Below are 21,678 nucleotides of genomic sequence, written 5' to 3'. Positions count from 1 at the left end.
TAATTGATCTGACATGTAATACATAAGTGCATTTTTGTTCATGAGAAGTAGACAATATTAACTAAGGTGAAATTTAAAAAGTAAAATAGTTGAGTTAGATTACAGGTCCATTATTCTGTTGGGGAGTTTTTCACCACTTTTCATAGTTTAAATATTGATTTACAGATCAACTTTTAGATACAAGGTTCACATAAGTTGAGTTCTTTTGTAATGACCTCCCTCTCTCTTTTCTAGAAATATAAATTAAATGGAATAGAGATAGAATTGTGAATTCCATTTTTTTTTAAATTAAAAAGTAATTTAGTCTACAAATGTTTATTGAATGCCTCCTATTTTCCAGGCACGATTTAGATGCTTGTCATACATAATGGAACAAAACAGAGAAGATCCCTGACTTGATGGAGCTTATATTTTAGTGTAGGATTTGGAAACCTCCAGCCTTTGCTAAATCTGGCCCGCTGCCTATTTGTATAAACAAAGTTATATTAGAAGACAGTGACACCCATTTGTTTGTGTATTGTGTTTGGATGGTTTCGTGCTGTAAGGGCAGAGGTGAGAGTTGCAACAGAGACTATGTGATCTGCAAAGCCTCCTCACCGCCCCCCCCCAAATATTTTATTTACATTGAAGCTTCTATAAGTTTTTTTAAAGTTTGCTGACTCCTGTTCTAGTCATAGATGTCATTAGAATATTTTTCTCCCATTTCTTCTTTAGGGTAGCTATTAAATATTCTTTTAGAACACGATTTTAATGGCAACTGAAAATACTTTGAAAAAAATTTTTTTAAAAAATGTTGATTTATTTTTTCTATTACAGTTGTCCCACTTTTGAAGAAGAAATTTTTAAAGAAATGTATTCTCCATTTGCTACACTGCATATGCAGTTTTCTTACTGGTAAACCATCACCTACCTAGTATAAGTTTGTTTTTTAAAACCTAGATAAATACTTAAGTACCCAGAGAGTTCTAATATTTTAACTTAACCAATATGGAAAATAAGAAAGATACAGATTCTTGGTAGTATATTCAACTTTTAAGTATTTCAGATATAGCACCAGTCGCCTTTTCTAAATCACAACATAGTATTGCATCTGAGAGTCACGGCAGATGGCGAATGAGCCTGGTGACTTCTTAAGGTCCCTTTTAGTTTTAGGAATAAGTAATTATATTGATGGAATTGTGGTAAGAACTTGAGTATAAGAATAATTCCAAAGTAGGTCACTTTTTAGGTTAATAAGCTTTCCAGTCTCTTTTTAAAGTAATAACTACTCTGAGCATGAAGTGAACAATCTTGAGTTATTTTAACATTTTTATTGTGAAAAAAGTTTCACTATCTTCCTCTAAGAGCTCTGTATTCTTGGCAGTTTTGTTAAGTATTTTACCTTCTTTATTGTGGAAGGGGTGATTTTTTTTTTTTTTAACACTAGATTCTTGTACTTTAGTAGAGATTCACATGTTTGTAATTCCTTTGATTCTTTGTTGATTTATGGTTTTCCTTGCTGTGTGAATATAAGCTTCTCTTTTTATGCCCATTTTTAAAGAATATTTTCTTGATTATGTTGTTACAGTAGTTCCAGTTTTTTCCCCCTTTCCTCCCCTCTGCCCAGTACCCCCCTTCCCTCCAGCAATCCCACCCCCATTAGTTCATGTCTATGGGTCATGCATATAAGTTCTTTAGCTTCACCCTTTCCTATATTATTCTTAACTTCCCCTGTCTATTGTGTACCAATCAATTATGCTTCTTAATTCCTGCACCATTTCCTCATTTCTCCCCTTTTCCCCTCCCAGCTGATAACCCTCCAAATGATCCCCATACCTATGATTCTGTTCCTATTCTGGTTTGCTTAGTCAGATTTTTTTTGTTTTTTGAATTCAGTTGTTGATATTTGTGAGTTTGTTGTCATTCTTTTTTTTTTTCTTTTATTTTTTGGTTTTTCAATTACAGTTGTCCCATTTTTCTCCCATTGCTCCCCTCCACCCAACCCACCCCTTCTCCCGCAATCATATCCCTCCCTGTTGTCCACGTCCATGAGTCGTTTATACACGTTCCTTGACTAGACCCTTCCCTTACTTATCCTCCTTCTCTCCCTCCCCCTCCCCCCTGTTGACTACTGTTCTACTCTTTGTCCTATTTAGTTCGTTTGTTTGTGTTGTTCTTTAGTTTCCTGTATTAGGTGATATCATATGGTATTTTTCTTTCTTTGACTGATTTATTTCACTAAGCATAATTCTCTCTAGTTCCATCCATGTTGTTGCAAATGGCAGGAGTTCCTTCTTTCTTTCTGCTACATAGTATTCCATTGTGTAAATGTACCACCGGTTTTTGATCCACTCATCTACAGATGGGCGCTTAGGCTGTTTCCAGGACTTAGCTATTATAAACAGGGCTGCTATGAACATAGTGGGGGTGCATAAGTTTTTTTGAATTAGGGTTTTAGGATTTTTCGGGTATAATCCTAGCAGTGGAATCACTGGTTCAAAAGGCAGTTTCATTTTTAGTTTTTTGAGGTAATTCCATACTGCTTTCCACAGTGACTGCACCAGTCTGCATTCCAACCAACAGTGTAGTAGGGTTCCCGTTTCTCCGCATCCTCGCCAGCGTTTGTTGTTTGTTGATTTGTTGATGATGGCCATTCTGACAGGTGTAAAGTGGTATCTCATTGTGGTTTTTATTTGCATCTCTCTGATGGCCAATGATGTTGAGCATTTTTTCATGTGTCTATGGACCTTCTGTATGTCCTCTTTGGAGAAGTGTTTGTTCAGGTCCTTTGCCCATTTTTTAATTGGGTTGTTTGTTTTCTTGATGTTGAGTCGTATAAGCTCTTTATATATTTTGGAGATCAGTACTCTGTCTGTGATATCATTGGCAAATATGTTTTCCCACATGGTTGGTTTCCTTTACACCTGAAGCCAAGCTGTATTGACTTTGTCTTTCCCTTGGACCCTTCAGCTGCGAAGAGAGGGGGGGGTCTGCTGCATGGGCAACAGCAGACCCTCCATATCACCCTGCCCAGGCTCTGTAGCTTCAGTTTCACTGGAGAGGACACTCCAGCGTCATCGCAAGATGTCGACTCAACACGGGAGGAGACAGATACCGGTTATAAGCTCATCCGATTGGCGAAGGAAACGAGCGCCAGGGGTCTCCTCTGACGGTGGGAGAGGTCATCGCACCTTACTGGACAGCTACCGTCTTGCCATGGCTCGCCTGCCCCACTGGGTGCGTGGGGATCAGAGAGGCGCCTCTCGAAAAGTGGGCCACAAAACACCCGCACCAGTTAATTCCAAGCAAACAACAAGAAAGAAGCCTCCGGCTCTTCGCCTCGCTAGCTGGAACATCAGGACCATGTGCCCCGGACTTACTGCAGACCTTCCGTGGATTAAGGGTGCCAGGAAAACCGCTGTCATCGATAGGGAACTGGCACGACTAAACATCGACATTGCGACTCTACAGGAGACCCGGTTCGCCGACAACGGAACTATCAGAGAAACCAACTACACCTTCTACTGGCAAGGGAAGTCTCCGGACCAACCAAGACAGCACGGTGTTGGGTTCGCTGTGAAGAACACGCTTGTTAACTCCATAGAGCCACCCACAGGAGGCACAGAGAGATTACTTACCCTCCGATTGTCAACAACTTTCGGCCCAGTCAGCATTCTTAGCGCGTATGCCCCAACCCTCTGTGCCACCACCGAAGAGAAAGAACAGTTCTACCATGCACTGGACGAAGCGTTATCCAAGATCCCCAGAAGTAACGCTCTCTATCTCCTTGGAGACTTCAACGCAAGAGTAGGAGCCGACCACATGGCCTGGCCCACCTGCCTTGGAAACTTTGGGAGAGGAAAGATCAATGAGAATGGTCAGCGACTGCTTGAGCTTTCGTGTCACCACGGCCTGTGCGTGACAAACACATTCTTCAAGTGCAAAGAGATCCACCAGGTGTCATGGAGGCACCCCCGCTCCCGCCATTGGCACCAGCTTGACCTCGTCATCACCAGAAGAACGGATATTGGCAGCACCCTCCTCACCCGCAGCTACCACAGTGCAGACTGCGACACGGACCATGCCCTCGTGGTAAGCAAGGTGCGCATAATGCCGAAGAGGTTGCACCACTCCAAGATGAAGGGTCGCCCACGCATCAACACCAGTTGTGCCAGCAACCCAGTTAAGACCCAGCAATTCATCAACAAGATGGAAGATGCACTCGGCGAGGGAGTGGCGGCAGATGACATTATCGAATCCAATTGGCCACGTCTCCGCAACGCCATATACAACTCCGCCATTATTGCTTACGGGAAGAAAGAGCGGAAGAACGCTGACTGGTACGAGGCTCACTGGGAAGAAATGGAACCCGTGATCGAGGCTAAGAGGAAGGCCCTACTGGCTTACAAGGTCACGCCCACTCCCAGTACACTTCAAGCTCTACGGGCTGCCAGGAACAAAGTCCAGAAGACCTCCCGCCACTGTGCCAACACCTATTGGCTAAACCTGTGCAGAAGCATTCAGGAAGCCGCCGATATAGGCAACGCACGAGGAATGTATGAGGGTATCAAGAAGGCAACAGGCCCAATCCCCTCCAAGATCGCCCCCCTTAAGTCCAAGACAGGTGAGGTCATCACTGACCAGGAACAGCAAATGCGGCGGTGGACCGAGCACTACCTCGAGCTGTACGCAACGAAGGACACCGTAACAGACACTGCTCTTAAAGCCATCCCAGACCTACCAGTCATGGAGGAGCTAGACACCCCACCTACTGCGGCAGAGCTCGGCAAAGCCATCGACCGCCTTGCTTGCGGGAAAGCACCAGGAAGCAACGGAATCCCTCCAGAAATCCTAAAGAGTGGGAAACCAGTCCTGCTACAGCCGCTCCACCATCTACTCTGTCGCTGCTGGAAGGAGGGTTACATCCCCCAGGATATGAGAGACGCCAACATTATCACCATGTACAAGAACAAAGGAGACCGCAGCGACTGCAACAACTACCGGGGCATCTCTCTCCTCAGCGTCGTCGGCAAAGTATTCGCCCGGGTCGCTCTTGCCCGCCTGCAGACCCTTGCTTCCCGCGTCTACCCAGAGTCCCAGTGTGGCTTCAGAGCTGGCCGATCAACAGTGGACATGATCTTCTCCCTACGCCAGCTGCAGGAGAAGTGTCACGAGCAGCATAAACCACTCTACCTCGCCTTTATTGACCTCACGAAGGCGTTTGATCTGGTCAGTCGAAGCGGACTCTTCAGCTTGCTACGGAAGATTGGCTGTCCACCACATCTGCTTGCTGTGGTCATGTCCTTTCACGACAACATGCACAGCACGGTGTCCTACAACGGCGCAACCTCTGAGGCCTTCCCAGTCAGCAGCGGAGTAAAGCAGGGCTGCGTCCTCGCGCCTACGCTGTTCGGAATCTTCTTCTCCATGCTCCTCCAATACGCCTTTAAGGACTGCAGCGAGGGTGTCTTCATTCACACCAGATCCGATGGCAAGCTCCACAACCTGGCCCGTCTACGAGCCAAGACCAAAGTCAAAGAGGTGCTCATCCGTGAGATGCTCTTCGCCGACGACGCAGCTTTGACATCACACTCCGAAGAGGGACTCCAGCAGTTAGTCACTTGCCTTTCCCACGCATGCAAGGAGTTCGGACTAGCCATCAGCCTGACGAAGACGAATGTTATGGCTCAAGGCACGGGGACTCCCCCATGCATCACCATCGACGGATACACCCTGGAGGTTGTCAACGACTTCACTTACCTCGGGTCCACCATCTCGAGCTCTCTGTCAGTCGACTTGGAGGTCAACCTGAGAATCGCCAGGGCAGCCACAGTTATGGCCAGACTGAACCGGCGAGCGTGGAACAATTCCAGCCTCACTGAGAAAACCAGACTGCGCATCTACCAAGCCTGCGTACTCAGCACTCTCCTCTATGGCAGTGAGACGTGGACCACCTACGCAAGGCACGAAAGGAAACTCAACAGCTTCCACATGAGGTGCCTGCGACGCGTCCTGCATGTCGCCTGGCAGGATAAGGTCCCCAACACCGAGGTGCTGAAGCGAGCCAATATGAGCAGTTTGCATGCAGTTCTTAGCGAGAGACGCCTCAGGTGGCTCGGCCATGTCAAAAGAATGGATGCAGGCCGTATCCCCAAAGACCTCCTCTACGGCGAGCTAGCAGAAGGCAAGAGGATGACAGGGCGCCCAAAACTGCGGTTCAAAGACATCTGCAAAAAGGACATGACACAATGCTCCATCAATCTCAACACATGGGAAGTTCAAGCAGACGACCGCCTAGCCTGGAGGCTCGCGGTCAGGCAAGGTACGTCACGCGCGGAGGCTGCGCGCAACGAGGAGGCGGTCCAGAAAAGATCGAGGCGGAAGCAGCGTCAGCAGCAGCAACAACAGCCATCTGCCTTCACCTGTACCAAGTGCGGCAGGGATTGTCACTCCCGAATCGGACTGCACAGCCATTCTCGGTGGTGCAGATAGACTCTCGAGAAGCTACGCCATCGTCTCTCGAGACGGACGGCTGCCGACGACGACGGTTTCCTTTTCATCTTGCTGATGTTTTCTTTTGCTGAGCAGAAACTCTTTAGTTTGATGTAGTCCCATTTGTTTATTTTTTCCTTTATTTCTCTTGCCTTAAGAGATGTATCCATGAAGATATTGTTACGTGGGATATCTGAAATTTTCCTGCCTATGTTTTCCTCTAGGACTTTTATGGTGTCACGGCTTACATTTAAGTCTTTGATCCATCTTGAGTTTATTCTTGTGTGTGGTATAAGTTGGTGGTCTAGTTTCATTTTTTTGCACGTCCCTGTCCAGTTCTCCCAGCACCATTTGTTAAAGAGGCTCTTCTCACTCCATTTTATGTTCCTTCCTCCTTTATGAAATATTATTTGACCATAGAGGCCTGGGTTTATTTCTGGGCTCTCTATTCTGTTCCACTGATCTGTATGTCATTTTAATGCTTGCAATTTTGATCTTCTTTTTCTTAAGTCTCTGTGACATTTCATATAATAAAAACTTGGTGATGATGAACTCCTTTAGTTTAACCTTGTCTGGGAAGCACTTCATCTGCCCTTCCATTCTAAATGATAGCTTTGCTGGGTAGAGTAATCTTGGTTGTAAGTCCTTGCTTTTCATTACATTGAATACTTCTTGCCAGTCCCTCTTGTCTGCAAAGTTTCGTTTGAGAAATCAGCTGCTACTCTTAATAGGCACCCCTTTATAGTTAACTCTTTTCTTTTTTCTTGCTGCTTTCAAGATTCTCTCTTTATCTTGAACCTTTGGCATTTTAATTATGATGTGTCTTGGTGTGGTCCTCTTTGGGTCTAGCTTGTTTGGAACTCTCTGTGCTTCCTGGACTTGTACGTCTATTTCCTTCGACAAATTTGGGAAGTTTTCCTTCATTATATTTTCACATAAGCTTTCAGTTTCTTGTTCTTCCTCTTCTCCTTCAGGCACCCCTATGATTTGGATGTTGGCATTTTTAAGTTGTCCCAGATGTTCGTAAGCCTCTCCTCACTTTTTTCAATTCTTGTTTCCTCATTCTGTACTAGTTGACTGTTTTTTTCTTCCTTACATTTCAAATCACTGATCTGAACCTTGGTTTCCTTCCCTTCACTGTTGATTTTGTGTGGTTTGCACAGTCAGAAGCAATGAGGCTTTATTTTTCCCTGCGCTGGTACTGTGAACTATGAGGTCCGGTCTGTGCTGGGAGTGCTCCCCAGGTGTCTCTCCCGATGTTTTAAAACATGTGATTCTGCTTTCTGCCATTTTCTTATGTGTTTGTTATACTCAAGCATTTCTGTCAAGACTGTGAGCATCTTTATCACTAGTTTTTTTGAACTCTATGTCTGTTAGGTTGGCTGTCTCATCATCTGTTAGGTTGGTATCTCCTTGTCTCTTAGTTCTCCCACAGTAACCTTGATGCGTTCCATCTTTTGTGCCATACTTCTCTGTCTCCTCCTCTTGACAGGCTCCTGTATTTGTTTGCCTCTGTGTCTTAGGTAGAGCTGTTACACCTGTTACGTTGTAAGGGTCAGAGCCTTTGGTATTCATCGGTGTGAGCGACCCGTTTCACTATGTTGTGGTGCTGTGTGTGGAGTAGGGGCCTGAGAGGGAACAATACTGCTTGCTCAGCACTCGCCTCTTTTCTGGGCGCTTCTCCCACTTCCATATGGCACTGGTGCCTCTCTAGCTGTTGCCCTGGCCATCATTCCCAGAGTGGGTGGGTCTGCAGATATTCTACGACTGTGGGGACCCTTTATTTTTTTTATTTTTATTTTTTTATAATTTATTTGTTTGTTTATTTTTTAGAGAGAGGGGAAAGGAGAAAGAAAGGGGAGAGAAACATCACTGTGTGGTTGCCTCTCACTTGCGCCTCCAACTGGGTACCTGACGTGCAACCTAATAATGTGCCCTGACTGGGAATCGAACCAGCTACACTTGGCTCGTAGGCCGACACTCAATCCACTGAGCCACAGCAGCCAGGGCCTCTGTGGTGACCCTTTAAACAAACAGACTCTACTGAGAGACCAGCAGTTTCTTCCTCCGCGCCAATCCCCACTGGTTTACACAGTCAAGCAATGAGGCTTTATTTTCCCCTGTGCTGGTACTGTGGACTATGAGGTCCGGTCTGTGCTGGGAGCGCTCCCCAGGTGTCTTTCCCGACGTTTTAAAACATGTGATTCTGCTTTCTGCCAGCCTGCTGCCACCACCATGCCAGCTCCTCTCCGCCCCGGCTCTGTCCCTTCTACCTGTCTGGATGAGTATTTCTGCCTTATATCTCTGTTTGTTGGACTTCCGTGCACCTCGATTTTCTAGAACTTCTGGTTGTCTGTAGTTTTGAGGTAGTTGTATTCCTTCTTATTTGTGGAGGGAGATGCAGCATGTCTGTCTAGGCCTCCATTTTGGCCAGAAGTCCTATACCCATTTTGTTTACTCTCCCTGGGTCTTTTGATGTCTTTGCAGTATAGTGTGAAGTTTATGGACACTAAAGGAAAACAGATCTGAATGTTTATTACAGAGGAATTGACATGATATTAAATAACTTGTCAAAATAAGTGGTCATTTTTTACATGGCTATTTTATTAAGATATATGAATTTTTTCTGACTTTTAAATGTTGTGATTTTTAAGTTTAATTTTGTGGAAAATCATCTAACACATTTAGGGACTAATTTTTTTTCAATATGTTTCATTGATTTTGCTGTTACAGTTCTCTCAATTTCTTTTCCCTTTGTTCCCCTCCACCCAGTGACACCCACCTCCTACCAGTTGTCCCCCAATCCTTAGTCCATGCCAATTGGTTGTGCATATAGTTCTTCTCAACATCTTCATATCTACTCCACTCCCTCCTACTATGCCTCTTAATTCCTGTACCATCTCCCTTATTTTCCCCCTCCCCCCTCCCCCCAATATGTTCCCCATACCTATAATTCTTTCTCCACTCTTGTTGCCTACTTAGTTTGCCTTTGTTTCGACTCCCTAGCTTCTGTTGTTGGTTGTTGTGATATAGTTTTCATTTTAATGTTCATAGTTTTGACTTTCTTTCTCCTAAACAAATCCCTTTAACATCTCATATAACAGTGGTTTGGATCTGATGAACGCCTTCAGTTTTACTTTGTCCTGGAAGCACTTTCTCTGCCCTTCTATTCTGAATGACAGCTTCATAGGATAGAGTAATCGTGGTTGTAGGTCTTTGCTTTTCATTCCTTTGAATATTTCTTGCCAGTCCCTTCTTGCCTGCAGAGTTTCTTTTGAGAAATCAGCTGTTAGTCTTATTGGGACCCCTTTGTATGTAATTCTCTTCTTCTCTCTTCCTGTTTTTAAGATTCTCTCTTTATCTTTAATTTTTGACATTTTGATTATAATGTGTCTTGGTGTGGTTCTCCCTGGGTCCAGTTTATTTGGAACTCTCTGTGCTTCCTGGACCTGTAAGTCTATTTTCTTTCCCAGGTTAGGGAAGTTCTGCTTCATTGTTTTTTCACATAATTTTTCAGTTTCTAGTTCTTCTTCTTCACCTTCTGGCAACCCTATGATTCGGATGTTGGCCTGCGTATAGCTGTCTGATAAGTTTCTGAGCCTCTCATTTTCCTCACTTTCTGTTTCCTGTCTGCACTGGTTGACTGTTTGCTCCTTCCTTATATTCTGATTTGTTGATTGATCCCTGGTTTTCTTTCCTTCACCACTAGTTTCGTATGTGTTTTTGTTCATTTCAGCAGGACTAGCCTCCATTCCTTCCCCATCTTGTTTAAGATCTGCTGTTAGGTCTGTAAGCATTTTTATAACCAAAGCTCTGAACTGTGCCTCAGGAAGATTTCCTATCTGCCGCTTCGTTAGATTAGATATTTACTGTCTGGTCAGCTGCGTCTCCGGGATCTCTATCATGATCTGTGCCATCCTGACCTCTTTGTGTTTACTTTTGCTTCTTGGGCAGGGCTGTCACACCTCCTACGCTATAGGAGGTAGAGCCCCATGCACTCGTCACAACCAGGAGACCCGTCTCACCACGCTGTTGTATTTTCTGAGGAGGTGGGGTCCAAGATGGATTCCTGCCATTTACTCTCTGCTGAGAGACTGGGAGCCTCCTCTTCCGTCCCACTCCTTCTGGGCCTCACGGTCCTAGGCAATGGAGATCTGTCTTCCCCAGTTTTAGAATTGCAAGCTGACGGGTCTGGTCTGCAGTCGGGGGTGCTCCTCAGACTCTTCTCACCTCCCCTTAAATACGGGTGTCTGTACTTACCGCTGTCCTGCCACCATTGCTGCTGCTGCCGTGGACAGCACAGCTTGACCTCTCCTCCCCGGCTTCATCCCTTCTACCCGTCTGGATGAGCACTACTTCTGTATAACTTCATACATTAGACTTCCATTTATTTTCTGGAACTTCTGGTTATTTCTGGTTTTGCGGTAGTTGTATTTCTTCTTAGTTGTGGAGGGAGATGGAGCGTTTCAGTCTATGCCTCCATCTTGGCCGGAAGTCTCCTGTGTTTGTTTCGTCAGTACCTTTTGAGAGTGGTACCAAAGTTTTAACTTTTTTCCCTTGGCTGGTTAGGCAAGAAGACTTGCATGCTAAATGTGCCTGTATTTTCTTACTAGGAACACCAAGGCTTGTGCCTTTTGCAGCGAGAGCTCAGAGTAGGAGCTGTGGTCCAGTTGTTCTTCATGTAAAAGTAGTTCAGAGTTCTTTGTGGCATCTTGGCAATTATCCCATAGACTGTTGAGATTTGGTGTGTATATTCATTTCGACTGCTGCTGTAACAAATTACCATACACAGTGATTTTAAACAACACAGATTTATTATCTTATAGTTCTGGAAGTCACAAATGAATGAGTTTCACTGGGCTTAAGTCAAGGTGTTCAGCAGACCTGCATTTTTTCTGGAGCTTCTAGAGGAAACTCCATTCCCTTGCCTTTCCCAGCTTCTAGAAGTCACCTGCATTCCATGGCTTCAGCTTTAAAGCCAATGGTGTGGGATCTTCAAGTCTTCCTGAGTCCCACCTCTCTTTTCTCTCTTACAAGAACCTTTGTGATTGCATTGGACCCATTGGATAAGGCATAATAATGTCCCCGTTTTAAGATTTCATAACTTAATTGCATTTGCAAAGTCCCTTTTGCCATATATAGTAACATATTCATGGCAAATAATGGATTAGATTATTGGTATATTTAGGGGTCACTATTTGGCCAAACACAGTATAATACAAACAAAAGGCATGGGCACTGTCATTACAAATTGCTTCCTTAAGTTATCTTTCCCTCCAGGTACCATTCTTTAGTTGATATATTTTTATAACATTGTTTTCACCATTCAGAATCATGTTTTGCACATGAGGATCTGCTTCAGAAAGCAAAAATATTCTCCTGGAGCCTTTCATCCTTTTTCTTTGACCACCAGTTTTGCACAAAACACTATTATTTAGGAGACAAATAAAAGTAATATTTGAAAGCCTTGTCTGTGCCAAACATTGGGCCATGCGATTTATGTGCACTTTCCTTTTGATTCTCACAGCAAACCTCTGAGCTCTTCATAGTCCTCATGAGACTTAGAGATGTTAAGTAATTTGCCTGTGGTTTATAGTTACAAGAATTGGAGCTACGATTAGAGCCTGTCTCTTTATTTTTCCTTAATTATCTTGGTCATACATGTTTATATTTTTAAAATTGAAAAATATTAAAAAATAACAATATCACAAAACAGTAACCCATTTCTTTGCATATTTTGTAAACTGATTGGTTTTTACTTATTTTTTCCTATAATGTGAATAACTTTATTAGCCCTAATTTTAATTGCTTTATATTATTTCAAGATAACCACTTTCTTTCCATCATACTCTACTATCTACCTTCAAGTCATGCCTTCTTGAGGACACAATACAAAATGCATGTATGTGACTCAGTGCCCAAATGAGTAATGGAGGACTGTATGAGGAGATTAGAGAGAACAGATAGTGGTAGTATATGACTCATTTGAATAATTTCTAGTGACAAAATTGGAGCTTGGAAGAAAAACTCGCATGGATAAAGATTTACTTAATTGGTAAAGCAATAAACTATGACCTTTTCCAATCAAGATAGAGTTCAAAATACTGTGTGTGTGTGTGTGTGTGTGTGTGTGTGTGTGTGTGTAAAGAGCGAGGGAAAGGAAAAGAAGAGGGCAGATAAAGACCCTTGAACAATGTAGATTTGAACTGCACGGGTCCACTTATATGTAGAATTTTTAAAACAAATCATTGCATTATTTTTAATCTGTGGTTGGGATTCCATGGCTGCAGAGGACCAACTGACCGTATTCATTCATCTATGCCATTTTATATAGGGGATTTGAGCATTTTTAGATTTTAGTACCCATGGGGGTCCTGGAGCCAATGCCTCATGGATTCTGAGGGTAGTTCTTCTGGAGTCAAGATATACATCAACTGTGAGGGGTCAGCACCCCTAACCATAGCATTGTTCGAGGGTCAACTGTAGTTAATCCTGGAGATATTTTGAAATGAGGTTGGTAAACTAAGTATTGCTATACCCATATCACTAGTTAATAAAAAATTATGATTGGATATATCAACCAGACTTCCGGCCAAGAGGGAGGCATAGACAGGTATGCTGCGTCTCACTCCACCACTTAGAAGGAATAAAACTACATCAAAACTAGAAACAACCAGAAATTCCAGAAAATCAAACTACATGGAAATCCAGCAAACAAAGATAGAGGGAAGAAATACTCATCCAAACAGGTAGGAGAGGCGGAGCTGGGCCTGAGAGGATGTAGTATGGTAGCGGCAGCAGTGGCAGGCTGGCGGAAAGCACAAACACATGTTTCAAAAAGTCAGGAGGGACACCTGGGGAGCATTCCCAGCTCCTCACTGGCCCTTATAGCTCATGGTTCCAGCACCGGAGCAAACCAAGTCTCATTGCTTCACACTGGGCAGAAAGTGGGGGTTAAGGCGGAGGCAGAAACTGCTGGTCTCTCAGCAGAGTCCACTTGTTTAAAGGGCCACCACAGTCTTAGCATGTCCGCAGACTCACCCACTCTGGGAACGACAGCCGGGGCAGCAGCTAGAGAGGCACCAGTCTGGTGCAGAATGGGAGAAGTGCCTGGAAGTGGGGCGAGTGCTGGGCAGGTGGCATTGTTCCCTCTCGGACCTCTCCCCCACATACAGCGCCACAACGTGGTGAAACAGGTCGCCCTGCACTGTTGAATTCCTAAGGCTCCCGCCACTTACAACGTAACAGGTGCAATAGCTCTGCCTGGGACTCGGAGGCAAACAAACACAGGAGCCTGTCAGAATGAGGAGACAGAGAAGTATGGTTCAAAAGGGGAAACGGATCAAGGTTCCAGTGGGAGAACTAAGGGACGAGGAGATAGCAAACATCACAGATAAGGAGATGGATAACCTGACAGATGCAGAATTCAAAACACTGATGATAAAGATGCTCACAGGCTTGACAGATATGCTTGAGTATGCAGAGGCGTAAGGGAAGAAGTGAAGGCTATGCTAAGTGAAACAAAGGAAAACCTACAGAAAACCAATTGTGAAGGGAAGGAGACCAGGGTTCAAATCAATGACTTGGAACATAAGGGAGACAAAAAGTCAACCAGTGCAGAATGAGAAAGCAAGAATTGGAAAAAATGGGGAAAACTTCCCAAATTTTGTGAAGGAGATGGATATACAAGTCCAGGAAGCACGGAGAGTCCTGGGCGAGCTTGACCCAGAAGGGACCACACCAGAAGGCATCATGATTGAGATGCCAAAGGTGAAAGATAAAGACAGAGTCCTGGGGGCAGGAAGAGAGAGGCACAGAGTTGCCTACAGGAGGGTGCCTATAGGACTACCAGCTGATTTCTCAGAGGACACTTTGCAGGCAGAAGGGGACTGGCAAGCAGTATTCAATATGATGAAAGGCAACCTGCAACAAGGATTACTCTATCCAGCAAAGCTATCATTTGGCATGAAAGGCAGATTAAGTGCTTCCCAGACAAGGTAAAGGTAAAGGAGTTCATCATCACCAAGCCATTATTATATGAAATGTCAAAGGGACTAACTTAAGAAAAAGATCAAAACTATGAACACCAAAATGACAACTAACTCACAACTATCAACAACTGAATCTAAAAAATAAAAACAAAATCCAACTAAGCAAACCAGAATAGGAACAGAATCATAGGTATGGGGATCATTTGGAGGGTTATCAGCTGGGAGGGGGAAGGGGAGAAATAGGGAAATGGTGCAGGGACTAAGAAGCATAATTGGTTGGTACAAAATAGGGGGATGTTAAGAATAATATAGGAAAGGGTGACGCCGAAGAACTTATATGCTCGACCCATGGACATCAACTAAGGGGGGTGGAATTGCTGGAGGGAAGAGGGGAACTGGGCAGAGGGGAGGAAAGGGAAAAAGAAACTGGAACTACTGTAACAACATAATCAATAAAATATACTTTAAAAAATTATGATTGGGTTTATTTTGATAAATAGTAATAAAGTCTCAAGGATATTATAAAGCTTTAAGTATATGGCTAAGCCCCTTTCTGCATTGTGAGGAAAATCTAAGAGAGCTTATTTTTATTCTCTATTTGTATAATCTAAAGACAATTATTCTGCTGTTATATTTTTAAAATGTAGCTTTTCTGTTCTTCCCGAAGACAGAAAAATAATGTTTCGATTATAATTGTTGGATGTTATGGAAAGCTATCTGGCTGAAAGGCTACCAAATGAAATGTTTTAGAAATTTAGGTCATTGCTTCAGTATATCTAGATTTGGAAATTCATTGTATACCCTTCCTTGAGAGATACTGAATTACTGTCATGCCAGAGAGCAAGAAGAGGGGTTAGGCATGACTTTCTTATTTCATGTTGTATTCATATGTTAATTTATCTGTTTACTTAGGTACCCAAAGGCTTACCTTACTTCTCTGTGGATTTTGGCCTCCAAGGAGGGTTTGCCCATATTATTGAAGATCAACACAAATTTCCTCATTACTTTGGAAAGGTATGGCCACAAATTTCAATAAAATTTCAATATTTAGCCATTTGGTTGGACTTTTCTTTTGAAGGGAAGTCAAAAGAATATACACAGTATACAGTGAGGTTGTTGAGTACTATTCTACCCAGGTTTTAGAGGGACAACCTAGAAGCTATTAATAAAATTACGTCAGAATATTTGTTACTGTCTTGAATGTCATTTTGGAATGAAAGATTTGTTACAGTGTCAACACTGACTATACTGTTTTTCTGTGGAGTCATCCAGGCTTGTGCTGATAATGATATTAACATTTATTGAGGGCTTACACTGATACAGGTGTTATTCTGAGCACTCATTTAATTCTTACAATAATTATATTATATAGATATTGTTATTACTATTCTTTTACAGATGAAGAAACTGAGCTGCAGAGGTTATGTAGTTTGCTCAATGTCAATCGCTAATAAATGACACAACCAAGGGTACAGTCACTCATGATTTAATTAGAGAACAAATGACCTCATCTCAGCATTTATAATTAAGTACCATATAATGGTCAAGAATTATATATGACTCGTTTCATGCATAGTTTCTGGGCAGATATTTGAATGTAGATCCTTTTATGGGCAGTAGGTTCTTTTCATTACTACAGACTGCGTTCTAGGGGTATAGTCCTTACATGTGGCTACTGAGTATCTAGGTAGTATGTAAGTTAGTATCAGGGACTGGAATGAAATTAATATAGCCACTGAAGCAGTCTAAAGAAGTCCAGGAATTGAGTTCTAGAAGTGACCTTTCAATCTAGTATAGCTCGGCCGTTCTGCTTGGGTCATCTCCTAACTTCATCTAGGAGACCTGATGAATTCCCAGGGCTCCCTGTTCTTCCTCCCCACTTTGATCTCCTGTAAAAGACTGTCACCTACAATGAATAGGAACATGACAAGAGGAATCTCAACTCCAGAGGCTGGGATTAAAAACTTGATGCTCTTGTCCTTCAAGGATTACCCAGAGCCCCCCAAATCACATACATCTTTGAACTGTTGAGATTATTACAGAAACTGGTTTGAGAAATTTTCACAATATTTTTTCCAAAGTTAAATAGAAAGAAATTTGTTTTCATTGCTCTGAAAAATTTTGTTAAGTGATGACTGAATTTTCTCATTGAACATATCTGTGGATTTACTTTTTTAAAAACTTGAGTCTAGTGACAGTGAAGTACATTATCATTTATTTGTGTAAATTTAATTGGGAAATTATCCTCCTTTAAATATTATGAATACATTATAGTTTATATGATACTGTTTTTATGTTCAAATGAAAGCTTCCTTGGTTAACATTGCATCATCACTAATTCATTTTTCACAAGCATTGAAGAAACAGCCTGTGAGCCCAAGAATTCTCTTTAGTTTGCTACCGAAGCAGCTGTTCACAAAGCAAGAAGCAATGGTCTTCTTCCACTTACAACTGTGTTAGTAACAAGAGTCAATCCTATATGGTACATATGAGACAAAACTTGATGTTCTATAGAGACAATGTTAGGTCAATTTATAAGGTAGGCTTTATTAAACTACATTGCTTACTTGGGTTGATGCCAAGAAACTCTTACATTAATTCTAATTTTATCCCATTTCTCCTGATGTCTTCTACAAACTATTGGCTTCTTTGTTTCCCTCCTTCAGTGAAAGAGATTCCCTTTTCCATGAAATTCTTCATGATTAATTTAACAAATAGAATCTTTTTTTTTGAGTCGTCTTATAATTTGTACTTACCTATTCTACTTTATAAGACAGTCCTTTTTATAATTGGGTTATTATTCTGGCTCTCACCACAGCTCCACATTCTGTTATGAGCTCCATGAAGACAGAGAGATGTATGTTAGTTATCTCTGTATCCCCTACAGTATTTTGCACTCCCTTTACATGGTAGCTTCCTCTGGTATATATATATTTTAAAGTATATTTTATTGATTATGTTGTTACAGTAGTCCTAATTTTTTCCCCCTTTGCTCCCCTCTGCCCAGTATCCCCCTTCCCTCCAGAAATCCCACCTGCCTTAGTTGATGTCCATGGGTCGTGCATATAAGTTCTTTGGCTTCACCCTTTCCTATATTATTATTAACTTCCTCCTATCTAGTTTGTACCAACTGATTATGCTTCTTAATCCCTGTAGCATTTCCCCACTTCTCCCGCCTTCCCCCTCACAGCTGATAACCCTCCAAATGATCCCATACCTATGATTTTGTTCCTATTCTGGTTTGTATAGTTAGATTTTTTTTTTTTTTAGATTCAGTTGTTGATAGTTGTGAGTTGTCATTTCAGTGTTCACAGCTTAGATCATCTTTTTCTTAAGTAAGTCCCTTTAACATTTCATATAATAATGGCTTGGTGATGGTGAACTCTTTTAGCTTTACCTTGTCTGGGAGGCACTTCATCTGCCCTTCCATTCTAAATGATAGCTTTGCCGGATAGAGTAATCTTGGTTGTAGGCCCTTGCTTTTCATCACATTGAGTACTTCTTGCCAGTCCTTCTTGGCTGCCAGGTTTCTTTTGAGAAATCAGCTGATACTCTTATAGGCAACCCTTTATAGTTAAATCTCTTCTTTTCTCTTGCTGCTTTTAAGATTCTCTCTTTATCTTGAACCTTTGGCATTTTAATTATAATGTGTCTTGGTGTGGTCCTCCTTGGGTCTAGCTTGTTTGGGACTCTGTGTTTCCTGGACTTGGGTGTTTATTTCCTTCACCAAATTTGGGAAGTTTTCCTTCATTATTTTTTCACATAAGCTTTCAATTTCTTGCTCTTCCTTTTCTTCTTTGGGCACCCCTATGATTTGGATGTTGGCCTGTTTAAAGCTGTTCCAGATGTTCCTAAGCCTCTCCTCATTGTTTTCAATTCTTGTTTCCTCTTTCTGTACTGGTTGACTCTTTTTTTCTTCTGTATGTTCTAAATCATCAATTTGAACCCTGGTTTTCTTCCCTTCACCATTGGTTTTGTGTGGATTTCTTTTTTGTTTGTTTCATTTAGCATAGCCTTCACTTCTTCCCTTATGTGTTTGCCATACTCAAACATATCTGTCAAGCCCGTGAGCATCTTTGTAACCAGTGTTTTGAATTCTGCATCTTAGATTGGGTATCTCTTTGTCGCTTAGTCCTCCCACTGGACCCTTGATTCGTTCCCTCTTTTGGGCCATACTTCTCTGTCTCCTTGTCTTGTCAGGCTCCTGTGTTTGTTTGCCTGTGTCTTAGGTAGATCTGTCGCTCCTGTTACATTGTAAGGGGCGGAGACTTAGGTATTCGTCAGTACAGGGAGACCCTTTTACCACGTTGTGGCGCTGTATGTGGAGGAGGGGTCTGAGAGGGAACAATGCTGCCTGCTCAGCACTTGCTTTTATTCGGGCACTTTTCCCACTTCCATGGGACTGGTGCCTCTCTAGTTATTGCCCTGGCTGTCGTTCTCAGAGTGGGTGGGTCTGTGGACGTTCTAGGACCATGAAGGCCGTTTACACAAGTGGACTCTGCTAAGAGACCCACAGTTTCTGCCTCCACCTCAATCCCTACTGGTTTGCAGTCAGTAGCAACGAGGCTGATTTTCCCCGGTGCTGAGACTGTGAGCTGTGCGGTCTGGTGAGGTGCTGGGAATGCCCCCCAGGTGTCCCTCCTGACTTTTTAAAACATGTAATTGTGCTTTCTGCTGGCCTGCTGCTGTCACCGCTGCTGCCACCACCACACTGTGTCCTCTCTGCCCTGGCTCCACCCCTCCTACCGGTCTGGATGAGTACTTCTTTATATCTCTGTTTTTGGTCTTCCATGCAGCTTGATTTCCTGGAACTTCTGGTTATCTCTAGTTTTGAGGTACTTGTAGTCCTTCTTAGTTTGGAGGGAGACGCAGCATGTCTGTCTATGCCTCCATCTTGGCCAGAAGTCTCCTTTGAATATTTTTTAAGCTGAAGAATCTGTCTTAGATTATGTCCGAGATGTTACCACAAAGACCCTGACTGAATATGCAAAATTTAGCCCTCAGTTCATTGTTTTCCTATACTGCCCTTCTCTAGATATGTATTATAGTCTTTCTGTACATGGATAGTCACAAGCATATATTTGATTAATTTTTGTAGCTAATAGCATAGAAAGGTAATCATGAAGGAAGTAATGTAGAATAATGAGATAAAAACCATTCCTTTTAGGTATTGGGACCGTGGCTTTTAAAATGAAAATAATTTATAATTTTTAATTCTTGATTTACATATATTAGTGTTAAAATTTGCTTTTGATATCTGAAAAGGATAATAGTAGAAGAAATTGGTTTACAGTATTCTCTCACTTATCACGGGTATTACGTTCTAGACACACACCCCACCTCACCCTGCAATAGGTGTAAATCTGCGAAGTAGGAACCTTACATTTATTTTAGTATTTTTATATATATATTTTAAGGCTTTATAAACCCTTCCCACACACTTATAAACCATTCCCAGTCCCTTATTAACCTTTCCTACTCCCTTATTAATCTTTTCCACACTTTTATAAACACTACTTATGTTCTTAAACATATTCTACACTCTTAAACCTATGTAACTTTAACAATATGCATATACAGTACCGCAAAATCCCTCGATATAGTGAAAAATCCGCGATAAATAATTAAATATAATATTTTTAAAAATCCTGTGATACAGTGAGGCCACAATCAGTGAACTGCGATATAGACAGGGACTACTGTATAAGTATATTGGCTAACAGAGATAACATTAGTCTGAGATTCAACTGCAGTTGAACAACAATGTTTATAATTATTAGATGTTGATTAACTTTTTCTTCAAACCAGGACAGCTAATAAGGACCAAATTAATTAAAGTTCACTTTCTCTTTCTACACTTTGCTCCTCCTGTCTGGTAGATGTGCTAACAAGCAACAAAACAGACAAATTGCTTGACAAGGAGACAGCTAGGACTCCTAAAGTTATAGGGTTTGCATAGTTAAACTAACTAGAAACAATGTGTGTAACTTGAAACTATTATTTATGTAACATTTGAATGTTTTCATACAGAACTACGTAGTGCTTATATAGTAACACAATAAGCTAATAATTTTATTCCTGTTTTCAGTATTTATATACATGTTTGTATTTTTCTCATTTTTTAAAAGGAAATCATTGGCGGGATGCTGGATATAGAACCAAGACTTTGGAGGAAAGGGATCCGAGAAAACTTTGAGGATCAAAGGAAGAAAGCACTACAGTTTGCTCAGTGGTGGAAACCATTTGACTTCACCAAAAGTAAAAAATCTTGAGTCATACCTTTCCTCTTCGGACTTTTTTCAGTTTTATTTCCATAGCACGTAACTACACAACTGACTCTCAGGTCACAGGGGAAGTTGTATTCCGGGTCTCTGACAACTGTGCATCATTGAACTGTGTCATTTCCTTCCCCACCTGCCCCTGTGGACTTCATTGCAGTAACCCAGAACTAAGAACAGATATATTAGGTGACCTGCTCACGTTCCTGTCCTGTATCTACGTCTTGGTATTCTGAACTAATTGGTGAATATATAGAAAGACTCTTCCGAAGGATTAGCTAAGAAGTATAGTAATAATTGGTTCAGAAAGATATGGGTTTGCTTCAAGGTTAATTCTATTGATTGACTTCTTTTGCATTTTTTAAATTAAGAGTTGGAATATTCAGCAATAATTGAAATTTCTTTTCTTAGCATCTATAGAGATCTCTTATTAATTTTCTACCAGTAGCATATATATATATATATGTATATATATATATATATATATATATCACTGCTATTCTTTTTAATAAAGGAAAAAGAATGTTCCAAAGGTAATAAATAATTAAATAAAGTTCCTGACTGGTGTGGCTCATTTGGTTGGGTGTCTTTCCAAGAGCAAAGGGTTGCCGGTTCGATTCCTGGTCAGGGCATGTGCCTGGGTTACAGGTTCAGTTCCCACTTGGGGAGGGTATGAGAGGCAACTGATCGATGATTCTCACATCAATGTTTCTTTCTTTCTCTTTCTCCCTCCAATCCTCTCTCTGAAAAATAAAGAAATAAATAAAATATTTTTAAAGAGACACATTAATTTTAAAAAGTTACATGAAGTATGACATGTTCATGATTTGCTTTTATTTCTAGATTGTAAAAGTTTTTGAAATTTAGTGAGTTGAAAAGTAATCGTTCTAAAAATATTTTTTTTTATTTTGTAAATATATTTTATTGATTATGGTATT

The 21,678-nt window shown here is 41.8% G+C and overlaps 1 protein-coding gene across 1 annotated transcript in view; it reads left to right on the top strand.

The window, feature by feature from the left end:
* CWF19L2 (CWF19 like cell cycle control factor 2) overlaps nt 1–20,740 on the top strand; it is a 139,800-nt gene extending 119,060 nt beyond the window's left edge. The window contains exons 17-18 of the mRNA XM_090265870.1: nt 15,375–15,476; nt 20,591–20,740. Coding sequence (XP_090121996.1) covers nt 15,375–15,476; nt 20,591–20,734 — 246 coding nt within the window. The 3' untranslated portion in view covers nt 20,735–20,740. The remainder of the gene's footprint in view (nt 1–15,374; nt 15,477–20,590) is intronic.
* Nucleotides 20,741–21,678: the final 938 nt, after the last annotated feature.

The sequence above is a fragment of the Furipterus horrens genome, unplaced genomic scaffold, assembly GCF_987537825.1.
Source record: "Furipterus horrens unplaced genomic scaffold, mFurHor1.1.pri manual_scaffold_2, whole genome shotgun sequence".
Taxonomy (NCBI): Eukaryota; Metazoa; Chordata; class Mammalia; order Chiroptera; family Furipteridae; genus Furipterus; species Furipterus horrens.
The sequence above is the reverse complement of the archived record's forward strand: the minus strand, read 5'-3'. Positions and strand labels throughout refer to the sequence as shown.